General features: G+C 40.8%; 1 protein-coding gene across 4 annotated transcripts in view; it reads left to right on the top strand.

The window, feature by feature from the left end:
* ITPRID1 (ITPR interacting domain containing 1) overlaps nucleotides 1-19359 on the top strand; it is a 175299-nt gene that overhangs the window by 93352 nt on the left and 62588 nt on the right. For all 4 annotated transcript variants that reach the window (XR_012074380.1, XM_006201868.4, XM_072964742.1 and 1 more), the window contains 4 exons: nucleotides 11050-11101; nucleotides 13014-13100; nucleotides 15058-15260; nucleotides 18069-18637. Coding sequence is in view for 3 of the 4 variants with exons in the window: in XM_006201868.4 (XP_006201930.2) it covers nucleotides 11050-11101; nucleotides 13014-13100; nucleotides 15058-15260; nucleotides 18069-18637 (911 nt within the window). In the remaining variant the exon portion in view is untranslated. The remainder of the gene's footprint in view (nucleotides 1-11049; nucleotides 11102-13013; nucleotides 13101-15057; nucleotides 15261-18068; nucleotides 18638-19359) is intronic.

Genomic DNA, 19359 nt, shown 5'->3' with positions numbered 1-19359 from the left:
CTTGGATGGCAGAAAGGGACACTTCCTAAATTTAAAGGTTTTTATGTTTATTAAAACCTTATTTCATTTAAACTTGAGGCACATGATGAAGATTTTTAAATTATTAATTAAAAACAATTTTAAAGGAAGAGGTATAAAGCTTTTCTGAAAGTAACCTATAAATAACTCCTATAAGTCAAATTTGCCTCCAATTTTACCAGTCTGTGGGTAAAAGAAATTAAGTTATAATTAAGTCAATACCCCAGTTTTGATGGATTATTGCCTCCATGTTGGTGACACGGGGCCTATTAAAAAGTATCCCCCATTAGTTATTCTAAGAATCGTAAGAAGATGCCCCACATGTTTTCATGAATGAGGTGACTTTCACTGTCACTGCTGCTACTCCAGTAGAATCCCCTGGGTGTCATCCTATGGACAATTCATGTTTCGTCGCTTCCTGAGCGTCAGTTCTTGTGGGAACTGCCATCAATGCCTTTGAGTCCTTATGGTGCTCCAGTTCTTCCAGAATTTGGAGACACACTCTTCTCCATTATAGTGCATGTGAGGATCTAGGCAGCATTATCAGTGTTCTGTGTCACACAAAACTCATGATGGCAATAAACGTTCAGCTTCTTCCTACAGCCCATCTCTCTCCTTAAGCTTCAAAATTAGTCTGGAGACTGTATACTCAAAAACAAACATGCTATCAACTTTATTTCCTTTCCTGTAAGTACACAGAACTGACAGATTTCATTTTATTCCATTCTTCAGTTATTTAACAAATATGTATAGAGTGCCTCCTACAAATTAGACACTCCTTTAGGATTGGGGATACTGAAGAAAAAAGATACAGTGAAAATAGAGATAATAAACAAATAATATGTAATATACCAGGAGTATAGATGGTCGGGGAAGGCATCTCAGATAAGATTACCTTTGAGCAGCTACCTGAAAAAAGTGAAACATTTGCTTATCTGCAGGATGAGCTGTTCCAGACAAACGAGACAGTGTGTGTAAAGGCCCTGGGGTGGGAATGTGCCCTCTGTATTCCAGGAATAGCAAGGAGGCCTGAATGGTTGAAGCTAAGTAAAGAGCTGTAAGTTAAAGAATTATTTAGAAGTCAAATAATTTAGGGCCTATATATCCCTGTAAGTACTTTGACTTTTACTCTGAGAGAAAAGTGGATCTTTTAATATGCTTTATACAAAGGAGTGGCATAGTCTTGGTTCTTTTTAACAGGACAGCTCTGACTGCTACTTGAAAAATAGACTGTTGGGGAAAAGTCAAAGCAGTGAGCCCAGTCAGGAAGCTAAGAAAATAATTTAGAGGAGAAAGAATGGGGCATAGACCAGGGCAATGAGAGTTGCTGCAGAGAGAAGTGTTAGCTTCTGAATGTATTTGGTATACGGACATGACAGGGCATGCTTGTGGATGTAGGGTTTGAAAGAGAGAGAGAGAGAAGTCAGGGATGACTGCAGTGGATTTTATCCAGGCATCTGAGAGGATGCATGGTCATCTACTGGGATGGGAAGAACAGAGAAGAATTAGACTTGAGGTAAGAGATGCAATTTTAGGCATGCTATGATTCAAATACTTAATAGACACCCAAGGAGATACTAATGAGTAGGTATATATTAATATGAATTGGAAATAAAAATCTAGAATTTAGGGAGAAAGTCCAGGAATAGATAAATGTTTGGGACTAGTTGGCACATGGATGGTGATCAGCCAGAAGACCAGATAAGATCCCCAAGCAAGTGCACCCAGACAGACAGAAAAGAAGCCAAGAAGATATGGAAAAACCAGCAAAAGAGAAAGAGTAGGCCATGAGGTAAAAAGAGAACCAAGAGAGAAGTGTCTGGAAGAGGCATGAAGTTAGGTTATCAAGGAGAGAGTGATCAACCCTGTCAACTGTTGTTAATGGGTGTATATGATAAGAAATGAGACTTGGCCATTAGATATGGCAGTGGAGGTCATTGGTGACCTTGAAAAGAGCTATTCAGAGGAGGAGAAAGCCTGATTGTACTTTCAAGTGAAAATAGGAGAAAAATGTTTGGAGGAGTTATAAGGTAAAAGAATTAAAATGGTCGCTGGAATAAAGGTGGAGACAAAAGATTTTCTCTTCTGGGAATGAGAGCTATTGCAGCAAGGTGTATCAGCTGATGGGAATGATCTGGTGGCCAAGATGATCTGAGGTGGCTGTGGCACCTTCCTCTGTCTTCCTGGAGTAGTCGGCAGAGCCTAGACCTCCCCTCTGGGAACTTGCCTCTTGGGACTTTGGGGTCTCTTTCACTAAAATGTTGCTTGCCCAAGTTAATTTACTGATAGAAATCATTTGTGCTTCCCCATTATGAAAAATACCTTCTCTTGCTCTTTCTTTCCATATTAGCATAATAAATGCAAAGAGTTGGACAACTGCCCATATTGCTTGCATCCCAAGTCTCACTAATGCAGTTCACAAAAGATGGTTTTTCACCTTCTGCTCTGTCTTCTGACGAACATTAGGGCATCTTAGCTGAGTGGTCGGACAGTCTCCTTTTTAAGTATCTCCAGAACCCTGTCTGCTCAGGGCACTTGGATGATTTACAGGGAAGAGCATCCTTCAATTTCTTTCTCTTTTCCTTTTCCAAGAACCATCACCACTGGGTACAGATTAACTCCTCTTAGTGGTCACCAACTTCACAAGCAAGCAAGATTTATTCTTTTTTCTTTCTTTTTTTTTTAATTGATGTATAGTTGATTTACAATGTTGTGTTAGTTTCTGGTATTCAGCATAGTGATTCTATATATATGTATATATAGATATATGCACACACACATTCTTTTTCAGATTCTTTTTCATTATAGGTTATTACAAGATGCTGAATATAGTTCCCTGTGCTATACAATGTGACCCTGTTTTTATCTATAGTAGTTTGTATATGTTAATTCCAGACTCCTAATTTATCCCTCCCCCGCCCTTTCCCCTTTGGTAAGCATAAATTTTTTTTCTATGTCTCTGAGTCTGTTTCTGTTTTGTAAATAAGTTCATTTGTATCATATTTTAGATTCCACATGTCAGTGATATCATATGATACTTGTCTGTCTCTGTCTGACTTACTCCACCTAATATGATAATCTCTAGGTCCATCCAGGTTGCTGCAAATGACATTATTTCATTCTTTTTTTATAGCTGAGTAGTGTTCCATTTTGTGTGTGTGTGTGTGTATCAGATATATATATCAGAATTTCTTTATCCAGTCATCTGTCTGTAGACATTTAGGTTGCTTCCTTATCTTGGCTATTGTATATAGTGCTGCTATGAACATTGGGTTGCATATCTCTTTTTGAATTAGAGTTTTCTGTGGATTTATGCCCAGGAGTGAGATTGTTGGATCATAGGGTAAGGGTTTTTTTTGTCTTTTAAGGAACCTCTGTACAATTTTCCATAGTGGCCAAATTACATTCCTAACAACAGTGTAGGAGGGTTCCCTTTTCTCCACACCCTCTCCAGCATTTATTGTTTGTGGACTTTTTAATGATGGCCAGTCTGACTGGTGTGAGGTGATACCTCATGGTAGTTTTGATTTGTGTTTCTCTGATAATTAGCAATATTGAGCATTTTCATGTGCCTATCAGCCATCTGTATGTCTTTTTTTGAGAAATGTCTATTTAGGTCTTCTGCCCATTTTTTTAAAATTAGGTTTGGTTTGGTTTTTGCTGTTGTTGTTATTGAATTTTTTTGTTATTTTATTTGGGGTTTTTTTGTTATTTGTTGTATGAGCTGTTTGTATATTTTGGAAATTAAGCCCTTGTCAGTCACATCATTTGCAAATACTTTCTCCCAGTCCATAGGTTGTCTTTTCATTTTGTTTGTTTCCTTTGCTGTGAAGAAACTTATGCATTTGATTAGGTCCCATTTGCTTATTTTTGCTTTTATTTCTATTGCCTTGGAAGACCGATCTAGGAAAACATTCTTATGATTTATGTCAGAGTGTTTTACCTATGTTCTCTTCTAGGAGACTTATGGTGTCCTGTCTTACATTTAAGTCTTTAAGTCGTTTTGAGTTTATTTTTGTGCATGGTGTGAGGGAGTGTTCTAACTTCATTGATTAACACACATTTTATTCTTGGTTCGGGCTCAGTAAGGATCCACAGCTCTTCCTATAACCACAAACACAATAGGACGTTCAGAGCCTCTTTGGGGTTAGTTGCAGCACTAAAGGGATCACAGTCGTGGATGTTAACATTTCTCTTCTCAGACTGCTAACTCCTTCTTAACCCCACATTTTACATTAAAACTGTGTATAAGGAACCCTGGAGAAAGGAACTGGTTTGTGGCAAACCCTTTCCCACCACCATAGAACAAACCCAACATCAGCACTGTCTGACTGTGGAACGCATCCACCCTGATGCAGCAAGGACAGCCACATAACACTGCCTGTGTCAGCATGTGGGTGTATGTAATGTGTGCTGGTTTAACATCATGTCCACAGTCTAGACACCAGACGAAGACTGTTTCTGTCAAAGGTCTCCTTGGGGCTGTTGATTACTCAATGGGTGGTTAATTCATTTGTCCTTTTTCACTATTTAGACATTTCTTCTCTGATTCTCAGAGAGGTCCTGAAGAGTAAACTTATTCCTTTCCAGATGGAATTCATTAAATAATAAGTTACAAAATTAAGTTCTAAATTTGTGGTCTATACCTTAAAAAAAGTTTAAATTCAATTGAACATAGTAGATATTGCCATAATGTTTATCAGATGAAAGCATTCAGAGCAGAGATCTGTGCTAGGTGGAGGGTACAAAGTTGTAGAGTACATGACTCCTGCTCTCAAGTGTGTCACATCGACTCCCCAGGACCATTACAATTTGGATCTACCTATACTGATCTTCTGCAGGACCCACTGATCTTATCTCCTCTCGTTACATTCCTAGTTTTTTCTCTTCATCCAATTCCCTCTGTCGTAAAGTCTTTCCTGTTCTGTTCACCTCTTGCCCTTTTTTTGAGGCCTTATCCAAGTCCCATATTATCTGTAAGCCCCTCCCTGACATCTGCACTGAGACTCAGTTTTTCTTCTGAACACCAGCCACAGCCATCATGGGTTCTACCCATATGACTTGATCTGTGCTGCCTCAACTTATTAGGATATGATTGGTCGTAACAAAATTGTAAAGGCCACCGAGGCAAGAATCATCTCTGACATATCTGATTTCTCCAAAGCTGGTCAACAAAAAGATCTTAGTAAAACTGGTCCACAATAAAGATGATGTGATCAGGTTAGGAAATCTTCAAAGAGAAAATGAAACTTGAGCTAGTCAATCAATGAAAGGTATGGTTTTGAAAAAAACAAAGAGATTAAGCAAGACCGTGTCATTTCCTGGAAGCAACAGGAGCTTGAACCACGGCCCAGAATGAGTAGGAAACTCTGTGCAGGAAAGCACACAGAAGGTGGTAGGACTAGAGAGATGGTTTCATGCTAGGGAGCAAAGGTAAAAATTTTTCTGTTAAGTAGGGTGTAGTCAGGTTATAAATGCCTTAATATCCAGAAAGAGGGAATCACACTTGATGTCTTAAGACAGGGAAGGCAAAGAAGTATCATTTCAGGTTCCAGCCAAAGGATAGGCAGTTGCAGCTGGAGCCTGTGTTGAGTAGAATTCTGAAACTGTATCTTCATTCACCTGAAATAGAGGGTCATGAATAATAAGTAATAAACCCACAGGTGCAGCATGGGGGAATTGAAGCAGGTGTGTTTCACATTTGCCATCATTGTAATGATTTATGAATGGTTTCTGAGAAGAGAAGTGACAGATTCCAGCGTTTATCCTGACAACACGGAGAAGGTGCACCCCTTGGGAAGAAGCTATCATGACCTTAGGCTCGAGGTGATGAGGGCTTGCACTGGGTGTCAACAGAGGGATGGAGAGGAAGATTTGACAGCATCTGGGAAATAAACAGCTATCTGGGTGAGTAAGAGCAAAACATTACAATTGGCCTTAAGCTTCTGAGCATGAAGATCAGGGAGAATGTAAGTCTCTTTTTTTTTTTTTTTTGTAGGAATATAGTTTAATAAATTGCTGAGATAAATAAACTCTGATGACTGCCTCTACCAAGTGTCCTGATCATGCAGGAGTTAAATGTACAGAAAGCTGCAGAATGCTATTATTTTAGAGCCCTGTGAAAATGTAATTTGATTAGTCTATTGGACGATATTCCAAAGAACCAAATGTCTTCCATGAATCAGTCAGAAATGCTTAGGAAAACCAAAATAAAAAATGCTTTCTAAGCCAATAAAGGTGCTAATTAGTGCCTTCTGCATATCTCACTACGTCTTCTCCAGTAATACATTTTGCAGGGTTAAGTGCAGTGTCTGCTGCTTCAGATGGCAGAAGTCCACCTAACAGTAGGGAGGGTGGCTGGAGACTCAAGTGTCTAAAAGGGAACCAGAACAGGCATTTTAACCCATGCAATGGGATGTATTGAGTAGAGCAGGGGGGGGGAATTTTTTTTCTCACTTTAATTCTACTTCAGACCGACCTTCAGGAAATTTGAGGATAGGAGGACATTATTTTTTTCTTTCTTTCTTCTCTCAGTGGTTTCAGAGAGTAAAATCTGGTTTTAAAAACCCAATACGAGTACTATCTTGGAAGGACAAAGAAATGGAGAAAATATCAAAGCCAAGCACCTAGAGAAGCCAGTGTGGAACTGAGGAGGCCTGGTAGGCAGGGCTTATGTGGTGAACACAGGCCCATCTGTAAGGGTCCCACCTTTTACCTGCAGAAGCTTGGGGAAATCCAGGGTAATGGGAGGAGTTTGTTTGTCCCATGACGGCATTCCCTAGGTGTCCAAATCTTGCTCTAACTAGAGGTAGCAGACTCAGATGCTTCCAGGAGCCAGGCAGGTAAGTGCTAATGAACCAAGCAGGTGGGGAGAGACGGCAGAGAATTGCAGAGCCTGTTACCTTCAACAGATGCTGCCCTGAAGAGACGTGTGCCGGGGCTACTGGATCTTCTGGGTTATAAGGAAAGTCTAGGAATTCCACTGCTGCTGAGAACTAAGCTATCAACTTCAGGCTCGTTATTGAAAACAGGCAAACAAGCAAGGACCTGACCCTGATAAGCCCGTTTTCAGGTACCAGGAAGTTTACCTTACGAATTAGCACAGTGGAAAATAAAAACAAAACTAAAACTAAAGAACTGTCGAACAGGCAAGGAATAATAGTTTCACACTGTCCTGTGCAAGACTCTTAACTGTCTGGGTCCGAACACCGGAAAAGCCAGTTGCTGCCTCCACGGTCATCAGGAAGTGAACACATAGTAACAGTGAAAATGCCCCTTCCTCTCCCAGGACCCAGGGAGCCCAGGAAATGCACAATGGAAATGAAACAGTGCAGCTAATTGATTTTTTTGTAATTTTATTATGTTTTAAAAATCAGGCTTATCTTGTGAGTTTAAAAAAATGATACCAATTTTCCCTGGCTTCATTTTCTCCAAAACTTAAGCTTGGCAGCAGAGAAGGCTATGTGTCTGAATGTATTGGATAGAGACAGACATTTGTGTCATTTTAAACAAGATCAAGAAGAAAGAGTGTGAAGAGTCTAACAAAAGATGTAAAAGCTGTATCTGTATATCAATGTGAATGGGATTCGGGGGAGGGGGGAATCAAACATCCTGCCCAGTCCCTAATTGTCAGTGGTGGCTGGCCTTACCGGGAACTGTAAGGTGAAAGGTCCTACCCTGCGCTGATGCTAGAACTGCATCAGGCTTTCATGTGTGTCATCAGACTAGAAAATCCCCCCACTGTAAACTTGCTGGGTCCACTTTGCACATTTCCTAGAAAATACGTTTCTTTTAGGGGCTCCTTTTCCCCTTCAGGGCTGCCTTTGGTTTCCTGGCAACCAGATTGCTCCTGAACCTGGATGGCAGAGCTGCGGGGTGTGGTCCAGGGAACGTGGCTGCCAGATCTGTGTGAGCACTGGAACCCGTGAAGAAGCCCTGAGTGAAAGGATGTGGAATTTTCTGGATGACCAGATTTTCTTCGGGGCTAAGGTTTTTGAAAACTCAACAAGGCTGAGCTAACTCTTTTCATCAGTATCTGAAAATGGATCATTTCCTCTCTGACAGTTTGAGCAATTTACTGTGGCCACAATGCCAGAGCTCTGGCCTGGATGTAAACATTCATTCATGTGTTCTAGGAAATTCAGGGCAATGGCAGACAACTAGAAAAGACTGAGGCAGAGGCAAGAGTGGTGGTGCCTGCAGAATATGAAGCCAAATGTCCCCAAATCTCAGAATATTTTATGCAAGAAGAGCTGCTCAGAAGCTCCAGAATTCTCTGGATGAGCTACAGAGGAACAAATGGAGCCTGCCTTTGTGAGATACATGCAGAACAATAGGTAGAGGTGGTGGTAGCAGGAAGAGGGCAGGGAGAAATAGAACAAAACTGCTTAAAGTGATAAATATTTATTTTATCTTCCATTTTGGGGCAACCTATTATTTAGTTCATCAAGTCATTACAACATGACTGCCAAAAAGTTATACTATGCTTGCATCTATAACTTTATGACTAATGAAGTAGCAAATAGGCTTTCTCGCACATGACGGCTTCAGATCAATTGGCAGTGACTTTATGATTTGAGACACTGAGACTGAGTTCAGTTGAGCAAGAGAGGTGCAGTGGATTAGCAATGCCCGCCTAGGTGAGAGATTTGGTGTCCAATAGACGGTGTTTTTCAAACTCTGGATCTTGGAGGTGCCTCACAGAATGAACAGCTAAATGGGAGACCACTCTGTCCAGGACAGCTCGCATTTTATCTATTAAATTATTAGAAATTTGTGAAAGAATTCCTCTGCTAAAACTCACAGTTTTAAAACCACTGATGTAACAGACAAAAAAGACTGGAGTTTGGATTCTAAGTTCATTTCTTACTTGGTGCATAAGTTTGAGTCAGATATTTTAACTTATATGAATAATTGTCACCTAATGTCCCATAGGGCACTCAAGAAATGTCACATTTGTATCATAATAATGATCATTCACCTTGTTATTCCATCCTTGGCAGGGACTCCCTATAGTGTTTTATGAAGTAGTTTTTTTTTTATCCAGTTAGCAATTTCTAAAGTTTAGATATGTACCCGCAAATTACCCTGTTTTTCTCAAAAACCAATTCATGAAGTTTATTCTAAGCAAAGGTTGGCAAAAAGCTCCGTCTCATTCAATTCTTGACAATCTTGAGAACCTATCCAGGCTTGAGAAAGTGATGTAATTGATTAATGATGTCTGATATAAGAACGAGGTTGAGAGTGGTAGCGTGGAAGCTATATATATACACACTTCATTTTTAAACTTCTATCATAGATTAATGTTTTTCACCCTGTATAACTCTTGTGGTGACAGAATTCCATTTGTTTTGTAGGGCAGCCTTCATTGTATCTGTTCTCTCACTACCTTTCTAAATGGTAATTGTGCCTTCTGGGCTTAATTAAGAATCCACTGTTTTCTTACACCTCAGTAATATACCTCTAGTCCTTATCTTTCTAGATAAGTTGTCCTTTTCCATTCATCATGGTCACAGAGCCTTAAAAAAAAAAGCTGAAAACTATGAGCATTCTTAACTCCACCCCAATAAAGTTCGGCATTTGGAGACAAGTTCACAGATCCCTTGAGATCTATTCGCAGGCCCCCTACTCTAGACAAGAACTCTGGCTCCAGGCTGAAGAGCCGTTTATTCATTTCCGTTTTTTATATGTTGTCACTTAGGTTTGTTTTTCCAAAATTTCTCCCAACCTGCGTTTGTAGTTCTTACGGTGAAGAACTTCACATTCCCATAGAAGTGCTGGGTGATTATACTTCCAGTTTGATACGTGTCACACGTTTGCACCCAGGAGAGCTACAGCGCGAGGAAATGGGAAGACGGAGGAACTTCCTGAGTAACTTGCCTGTATTCTGAGCACTTCCTCCTGCTGCAGTTACATCATGGCACAGGTTCTAAGGAATGCATCTGCCCCTGAATGGGCCTCTCTGGCATCCCATATTCACTCTTCTCTTCTGTCCTCAGCACCACTAACCAAGCAAAAGGACTTTCAACATTATCTTTCTCACATTTGTTTGCTCAAAAACTTTTCATGGTTTTCTATGTCTTGACACATACATATATAAACTCCTCTTTCTGGCTTTCAAACAAATTACAAGACAATCTGTTGACAGTGTGGTGTTTTGAAAGGAAATAAGAGCAACAAATAAAAATAAGCTGTGGCACCCTACTGACCACAGGAAATTTATTTAATCTGAGCCTCAGTTTGCTTCTCTATTAAGTAGGAGTGAATAACATCTATTTCATGGATTTGTTGTGAAAATTAGAAGACACTGTGCATGTAAAATGCTTAGGACATTGTTTAACATAAAGTTAATGTCAAATAAATAGTAACTATTATTGTTATAATCAATAATAAAGGTAATGATAAAGTCCAGGATCTGCTACTTTTGACTGTGTGATCATGGGCTCATTACTCAACTTCTTCTGTGAGACTCAATTTCCTTATCTGAAAAATGAGTAGGTCCTAAATTATAAGACTCTTGTAAGGATTAGGTGATATAAATTAATGGAAGATGCTGAATAAATGTGGGGTCCTTATTCTTTTGTCTGTCTCCACCCGTGCATCTCAACCTTCTGTACCAAGGGAGAGTATTCCAAAATTCCCTGTGATCTAACTGGACTAGCCCTATCACTGTGCTTGGCTCTTGCTGTAGACAATCTTCTTTCATGGTAACACCCCTTTTCCATCTATCAAATTGTCCCCATTCTTAAAAATCCACGATAAATACTGCTTCCTCCACAAAACCTTTGCTGACTACTTCATTTCCCACTGACTTCCCTCTCCACTGAGCAAGTGCCACGTTTCTTCAAGTGCTTGTCACACAATTTCGCCATTAATTACATTGTCTTGTTCCCTGCAGAGATGCCTTGTATCTCATGCCTACACAATCTCAGATATGGAAATCAGTCTCATGCTGCTTAATACAAGGGTGAGAAAATCTTCCATGAGAAAAAAGGAAGTTAAGTTCATCTCCCCTTTTTTTTTCCGTTGCAGTTCCTGCTCATGAGCAAGGAGTGGTTCAGATGACTGTGAAAGGCTACATGAGGTAGGTGGCGGAATCACTGTTCTTTCACTGCAGTATTTGACAGCTGCATCTTTCATGAATGAAATGGGAGTGAGGAGGTCTTTTAAAAAGGCCATGGATCTTAGGATCTTGTCACTGGTTTAGCCACAGTGCCTGGACTGTTTCCACTAGCCTTGAGAGAAATAGAGGGTCTTTAACTGTCGTAAAGGAATGAGCAAATTAAATCAACAAATACTGACTTGGGCCGGAAATGTAGTTAAAATGTATTCCTGAGGACCTGTTCATAAAATAGTTGCATTCATAGCTTCATATTGCCGATGTTATTAATCATCATGCTATTTGCTGGACAATAATCCTGCAGTTTCCAATGTTGTGTAGAAAGCAGTGAGGGTCTCCTAATATGAGGCTAGACTAGGTCTCAAAGTGGTCCCAAACAGCACAGCAGCAGCTCCTGGGAATGTCATAGAATTATAAGTTTCTAAGCCCCACCCTAGTCACGCTGCATCAGAAAATCTGGACGTCGAAACCTGTTTTTGCAAGCCCTTCAGCATTCTGAGGCACACTCTAGTTTAAGAAGCCTGGACTAGACCGTGAGCTTCCTGAGGCTGGGAGCTCTGCTTCCCGTGCTCTAGCTGCTCTTGCATTTCAAGCTTGTTGCAAACCAGGTATTCAATACTGTATCCCTCCAACACCTAAAATGCTGCTTTGTCATAGTTTTTCCCTCTTAGAAGATTAGTTGTCTTTGCTCCTTACAGAATCTTAAAGCCATAGGGACCCCAGAAATCTCTCAAGCAACTCTCTCTTTTGTTGAAGAGGAAAAGGGAGAGCCAAGGTCAATGACTCACCTGTGCTGCTACGTCAGGATTAGAACCGTGACTGCACACGGATTCTCTGGATCTGAGGTCGGGGCAGTCTCTGGCTAGCTCTGCTGAACATTACAAAACAAGGTGTGAATCTCAAACACAGAGTGAAACAGAAATTATGGCAGGCCTAGTGCAAACTGAGGGGAACCAGTAAGTGAAAGTTATCTTCTGCCTGTCTTCAAGACTCCCAGCAAGCTCAATCATCTGTTAAAACAGTCTTTATTATCCCGAAACATGCACTTTCTCCACCTTAATACAGAGAAGTAATTGAACAAAGAAGAGGCAGGGCCCAGCTATTCTTACCTAATGTGGACAGGACTATGGCAAATTCAGGAGCCTGTGTAAGGTGACTCGATCTCCTTGGGAAACTGATATCAACATTGTATTCTTGGTAAATTCCAATTTTGTGCCAAAGTGCTGTTACATGTGATGAGGCTAGATGTGTTATGGTATATCTGAGCTATATAAAAGTGAACTATGTTGCAACAGAGTTTCATTGTGTTCAGAAGCTCTTTCAGATGACTCGCACTGCAGGCCTATTTGGATAGAGAGACTGGTTCTTGCGGTAGTAAAGGACTTTGCTGCTGTCGCATGTGGATGGCCACGGAGCCCTGCAGACAGCACTCGGAGCGCGTTAACCGTGCCGTATGAAGCCCCCCGCCGCTGTGAGAACTAATGTAGTGTCGCTTCGGTGGCTGCTTGCTGTACCTCTTCCATCACACAATTTTAACTTCTTCCCGAACGTTGATGCCTAGCAAAGCTGTATTCCTGAAAGGTTCCCCAATGATTTGCCATCTGTCAGAAGTGAGACATTCTGTCACCTTTATAATGAGCACTAGTGGGCACCTAACACTTAAATTGTCACACCTTCTGTAACACAACACTCTTGACAAGAGGAGCAGTTCCTCTGCTGTGTGCTCTCTCTTCTTCCAAGGTTGTGGCCATTATGAGATTATTAGTAATGAAGAGGAAATGCAGATGTTTGCTCTGCAAGGGAACGAGACACAGTGACCTCCCAGGCGACTATCTAAATCAACACACCTCATCGGTGATATTTTCCCCAACTGCAGATCTCTGCATCAGTTTTCTGAAACTCCCGCTCTATCCAGAGGGACCAGTTTCAACTCTTGCCATTCTGCTGCCAGTATACCACAAAGGTATGTGATGTCCAGGCACTTTTCATTCAGAGAAATCATTCTGTGTGACAACAGATTTGATGAAATTATAAATAGGCACTTGAGAAATGCTTGTTCAATGGGTGGATGAAAGAATGAATATATGATTTCAGAACTCCAACTTGCAAGAACAATATAAATCAGTGAAAATGGGCTAAATATCTGCCAGTGGGGAAATGGCCAAATCAACTACTGGCCCACCCATTTTTATGGAATTCGATACAGTCATACCCAGAGTAAGTAGCGATAACCATACAAACTTGGAATGATCTCCAAGTCACATTTGAAGGAAAAAAAGAACAAGCTGCAAAAAGATACATAGAGTATGTTACTATTTACAAAGCCAACAAGTGAAGACTATAAAGCATATATGTAACTACATAGAAAAATGTCTGGAAGGATACACATAAATTCAGTAAGAACGGAGTCAGGATTAGCAGGGAAAACGGCCATGGGGAGATCAACTCTTATGTAGGGTATTACAGGTGTTAACAAGGTGTGTGTATTTTATGTATTTCTTACGTGGTTAAATACAGATTAAAAAGAGGTGATGATATTGGAAATACTTTAATGACAAGTCAATCAATAATTATATTCTTGGCTATGAGAATGTGAGCCTTTGGAAAGCAAGACTATGTTTTTGCTCCTTTTTGCGCCTTGGATGTCTAGCAGAGAGCCTAGAACATGGCAGATGTTCAAGAAACATTTGTGTGAATGGGTCGGCTAAAAATTTGTACATGAGGTCAATAAGATAACAGATTAAATCTTTCATTCACAATTTAGGTTTTTCATAAGAGGTATTTTTTCTCCCTCGAACCTCTCTTGTATTATGGTATCAAGTGATTGGCAGCCCCTGTTCGTCAGTTCTTTCCAAAGATTAAGATATCCAAGCTGAGCCATGTAAGCCCCATAGTAGGAGTTCTTGGCTTATCATTTCTTCCTTGGTCAAATCAGGAGGAAAAGCCTGAGATCTCTGTGTCACGTAAGAGATTGTGAACGTGACGTTGGGTGGTGTCGGATAAGTGAGCCTGCCCAGTGAGACTGTATAGGTTGTTGACTGTCTGAGTGGCTAAATAAATGAATTTTAACTAATCCAATTTAAATGGCAGCGTCATGAAAGTAAAATTATCCAAGCTATCTCAAATAAGCTCCCTACTGTTGCATGTAGAGAAAGATAAACAGAAACTTTAACAGAAGAACCAAGCAAATCTAGGAAAACCTCATTAAAAGTCCCGATTCCCATGGAGTCCATGAGGTTTAAAGGGTCATTAGCACAGTCACTGAGGAGAAGTTCAGTGATGGGGAAGTGAGTTGGTATACATAAAAATAATTTCCAGGTAACTGAAGGGTATTGTTTTAAGTGCCAACACTGAAGAAAACAAAAGCAGTTTTGTTTCTCAGCCAAGTCCAAAAAATTACAGAACATGCTTTAACCCGACCTAGGGACTTACAAAATGATTATTTGTGAACATTAGTGCTTGTAGTCTCAATTTAGTGATGCTCTCAACAAATTTGTGTGACTGAAGATGCACCAGACTCATACTCTTTTTAAATAGTCTGTCTTTAGTCTGCTGTTTTCAGGGTAATTTTTTTTTCTGTTTCATATTGCCATCAATTACTTTTTTTTGTGGTTATCAGTGCACTGCCTCTGGCTTCTCTCCCACAGTCTCCCTGCCCTATTTAATTTAACATTGGCCTGTTGTGAAATGGAAAACCAGTTGAGTAAACTCATTGTAAAGTAGAAGCAAACAGTCCCTAAGTGGCAGTGATGGACTGTCCTTTAAGTAAGTATATATGAGCTCTAGTAAGTGCACCATCTCTTTGTCAATTCAGGCTCCTCTTTTGTTCAATTTCTGGAAGATTGGGCGGGTGAAGTGACTAGGAAAAAATGGCTTTTGGTTAAGTGAACTGGATAAAGATATTCATATTTTTACCACAGCATTCCTGAATGGCTGGAATTTGGGGAAAAAGATCCAGTGGAGATTCTCTTGGATCTGGGGTTTGGTGCTGACGAGCCGGACATCTGCACACAAATCCCAGCCAGATTCCTGGGTTGTGGCTCAGCAGCCAGAGGAATCAACATCCGTGTTTTTCTTGAAGCTCAAAAGCAGCGGACGGACCTTGAGAACCCTAACTTGTACAGTAAGTGAGAACCACGTGACATCAGAATCTCAGCGATGGCAGTGAGCAATCGGATGAGCCACAGTCTCAAGGCCAGGAGATCTGTGCAGTAGCAGTCAACCCCAGTATCACAGTGGCTTCCAACAGAAACAAGTTTATGTCTGGATCACTCTCCATGTCCCCTGCCGATTGGTGTATATTTGGGGGGAAAGAGAGAGCTGCTCCATGAAACAGAAACTAAAATGAAAAATCCAAGCAAAACCTCTGTTCCAGATATTTGTTTGAGAAACACTTCATCTCACTTAACTTTACTTGCAGTGAATTTATTTATTTATTTAAAAGAATGTATTTCACTAACGGATTTTTGGCATGTCCCCAGTCCAGAATTCGGCAAACTCCGTTCCACGGAGGAGATGTTCTTCAGTGCTCCTCTAAGAGAGGTTCTGTATTACAATAATTTTGAACCCACTGCACTGCATCCCACCTAGGAGACTAAGAGCATATTAAACAAATCCTGCAGTAAATAAACCTGTGTAACTGCAAGTCCCCTTTCTCCCCAATTATTTGAACACCGTACACATACCCCAAGAACATCCTCAGTAGTGACCCAGAGGAAGGTATTCCACTGACCACCAGTTGTAGGAAAATAGCAGCATACATGATAACTGTAAGGTTACGCACAGATAATCCACATATCTGAAGATATGACGGTTAACAACTACACTTACAGCTCTTGGTGGAGTAAGTAGTGTTCTAAGCCTCATAGATGAGAAAGTTAAGGTTTCACTTAGTGACTCATTTTAGTTTCTGTTTCCCCCGTCTTCACATGGGTGAAATGGGTCTCAGAAATCTCAGCAATGACATTTTTTTTTAAAGTATGCAAAACTGAAGGTGTCACAATGTGATTCTTCTTTGCCTTTAGAAGAAATTGATATCATTTTTTGTTGTCTCCTCCTCTAAGCCACACAGATATGCAAAACCTTAGATCAGGTCTTTATTTGGGGAGACTAATACACTTACCAATATTTGAGGAGTGTTTGAGTTGATCAGTGAAGTAAACATTTCACAGATGAAGTTGACACATGGATTATGGGGAAACCGGGAGTTGGCCCCTGATCCTGACTGCTGGTCCCCTCTTATTTCTACCACTTAGCACTGTGCTAATAGTGCTCAGTAATTGTTCTCACTCAACACTCACCAGTGCACTTTCAACTCAGGAAAGCTGAGAAGGTCAAATGTAAAACAAGCAATAATAAAATCAGTTGGTTGTCCGAAAGACAGAATAGAAAAGTCAGTACAAAAGGCTCAAACTTGAAGAGATGAGAACCAATTGGCTCATTGTTCATCGTACCCCAGAGCAAAACAAGCAAAAGTCCTCATCCAACACTTCACACTATTATGTTGTCTGAATTGACTGAACCAATTAAATTGATAGGTTTTGTCTTAGTCTAAGTAAAAAAATCTGCTATAGAATGGATGTTAAGACAATCATAAAATTATGATTCAGTCATGCTCTTGGGCTTATATCTAAGGCTAAATTTAAGGGGGAGATGTAATCAGAATGCTTCTGAAAGCATCTGGAACCCAAGAGTTCCTCTAGGTCTTGAAAGAATATCACAGTCCTTTGTAAGAAGTCCACCACATCTTTTTTGGAATAAAGGATGAATAGTCAATATCTTCCCTTTTCAGGTGAAGGAAGCAGGTAGGCACAAAGATTTACTTGTGGAGGAGTTCGTAGCATTGCTCTCATGGTGCAAACAACAGAACAGAGGACAACAACCTTACCCACCAATGGGGCCTTTGACTGTTGCATGCTATCACTGGGGTTGAGAAAAGGCTGTGTAATAAAAACAAAATGTTCCATTTCCATTACTGTGATTTTATTATCTGGAGATACCAAAAATATTTTTCACCATTTTTTTCAAAGTAGCAGTGTGTCCCCAAATTAGCCCTTGCTGCATTAGATCTCGCCCACATACTAACTAAACTTAAATGAGTGAAGCCAGATCCTCCAGAAAGACTTCCAAGTTGAGGAGCTGGTTTGTTTGGGCGGGCAAGTGGGTTTTCACAGTAATGACTAACTTCTCTTAGAAGACTGAAGACAGTATATTCCCTTCCTGAGTTGTGCACCTTTATAATTTTAACTGATATTTATGTAGCATTGTGCTTTTCACAACAGATGTGAGAGATCCATAAGGCTGGTATTATCACCCTTGTTCTCCAGATGAAGAAACTGGCCATTTACTCTGTGCCAGGCACAGTGCTAAGCACCTTATATCTGTTGATCCATTTACTTTGTGGTTACACTTCCAGTGACTGGTTGAGCTGGGATTTGGATCCAGGCCTTCTGACTCCATGTGTCATGATCTTTCCACACTCAGGTGAAGGGTATAGTTGGAGCTGATGGAGGTGAGATGAGGACGTCTACTGTCTTGAGCAGTGGAAGGATGCTCAAGCTCACCTCATACGAAAGAGCTGGGTTCACTCTGACATTTAGGTTAATGCATGAAGTTAAACTCAAGATTCATCCTTGTCTATAGTTTTTATAGATTAACACATAAAACTCTGTGAGTCTATATAGTTGTGCACATTCAACTAAATATAAATGGCATTCGCTTTCCCTGTAACACAGTGACATCTTATTATGTAGGGAAATATCCTCCATGATAACCAGTGGTATATGCTGAGGAAAAACTTGAGTTACAAGAGTTTAAAGTCCTTCCCATCTTGAAAATCCCATGTTACCTAACCTCTTCAACCTTCACTACATTAATGCAGTTTCACTGAAAAGACCCAGTCTAAAAGTTGTGTGTTCCTTGTATTGTTCAGGCCGTTTCCGACAGCTGGAAATATTGGACCATGTGGCCACTGCCTTCTCATCTTTGCTGAATGACGTTAACATCCTGCAGAACAAAGCTGAAGAGGAAGATGAGGGTATGCAAAGAACCTCAGTGAGTGAAGCCAAAGAGCATCAAAGAAGAATGGGTGAACTTTTCAGGAGAGGTTCAAAGCAGAACATTAAGAGGGGTTACAGTCTAGAAGTGGCAGAGTCGTTAAAGGTGAAGGATGAGTTTTCCATCACCTCTGCAAAAGCAGGAGAGTGCGGGTCAGAGTTCCCAGCCATGACAAACAAGCAGGACCAAAGTCGTTTGTCTCCTTTGGCAGAGCATCAGTCTCTTCCAGCCTGTGAAGATGTGACACCTTGTCATCCTCCCCAGGCTCTCCTGAGCAGCCAGTGGCCTCACTCATCCCTGCTGGCCAAGCAGGCTCCTCCTTCCTGGGAGCCTGAGGGATCAGTCAAGGACAGAACTCGAAAGGAGAACTCAATTCAGACTTACAAACTCAAGCACTTGTCTCGTCTTGCGGGCAAAACACCAGACTCCTTCGAAATGGAAGAGGTCAGTGTTGTAACCTGGTGGGCTCGACTTCTGAGGGAAATAACTCTCACCGGAGCATCTTTTGTCTTCCAGCCCTCCTTTAACCCCCTCAGCATTATGTCTGATCGTTCCAAACTTCTGTTTAGTCTGAGACATTTAAGGTCACGCTAGTTGCTTCAGTCATAGCTAAATTAGTATGAAAACTTTCCCGCTCAGTGAAGCTTGCCCGCCCCTTCTCTGTATTCTCACAACGCTGGCAGGGAGGGCTTGTTACAGCCGAGATCTGTGTATGTTGATGACATCTCTGCTGCTGGACTGTCAGCCACTTGAGGACCAGGTTTCATCCTCAAGGGGATATATCTTAGAAATATTTCCCCCACGATGCCTAATGCAGGGCCTTGGACAAAAGAATTGGGTTTGGGGCTTGGTAATGTTTTATTTGTTTGCTTGCTTTGGGATTTAGTGATACTCACATAGCTTGACCCCCATCTCACACATATTCTTTGCTTCCTCATCCCACTTTCATTCACTCATGCTAATTTTCACCTTCTTTTAGATGGCACCCTCAACTTCACTTCAAAGTCTTTTTAAAAATATATATACACCTTTTCACTCGTTTCTCTATTCTTAAATATAATTACAAAGGAAGTACAGAGGAGCAGGGCTTTTCCCCCACTTTACATGTGAACTGTTCAGAAGTGGGGTAGAGTGTTTGTATGCAAATCCTAAGGTCAAGCCACTCT

Source organism: Vicugna pacos, chromosome 7 (assembly GCF_048564905.1).
Source record: "Vicugna pacos chromosome 7, VicPac4, whole genome shotgun sequence".
NCBI lineage: Eukaryota > Metazoa > Chordata > Mammalia > Artiodactyla > Camelidae > Vicugna > Vicugna pacos.
The sequence above is the reverse complement of the archived record's forward strand: the minus strand, read 5'-3'. Positions and strand labels throughout refer to the sequence as shown.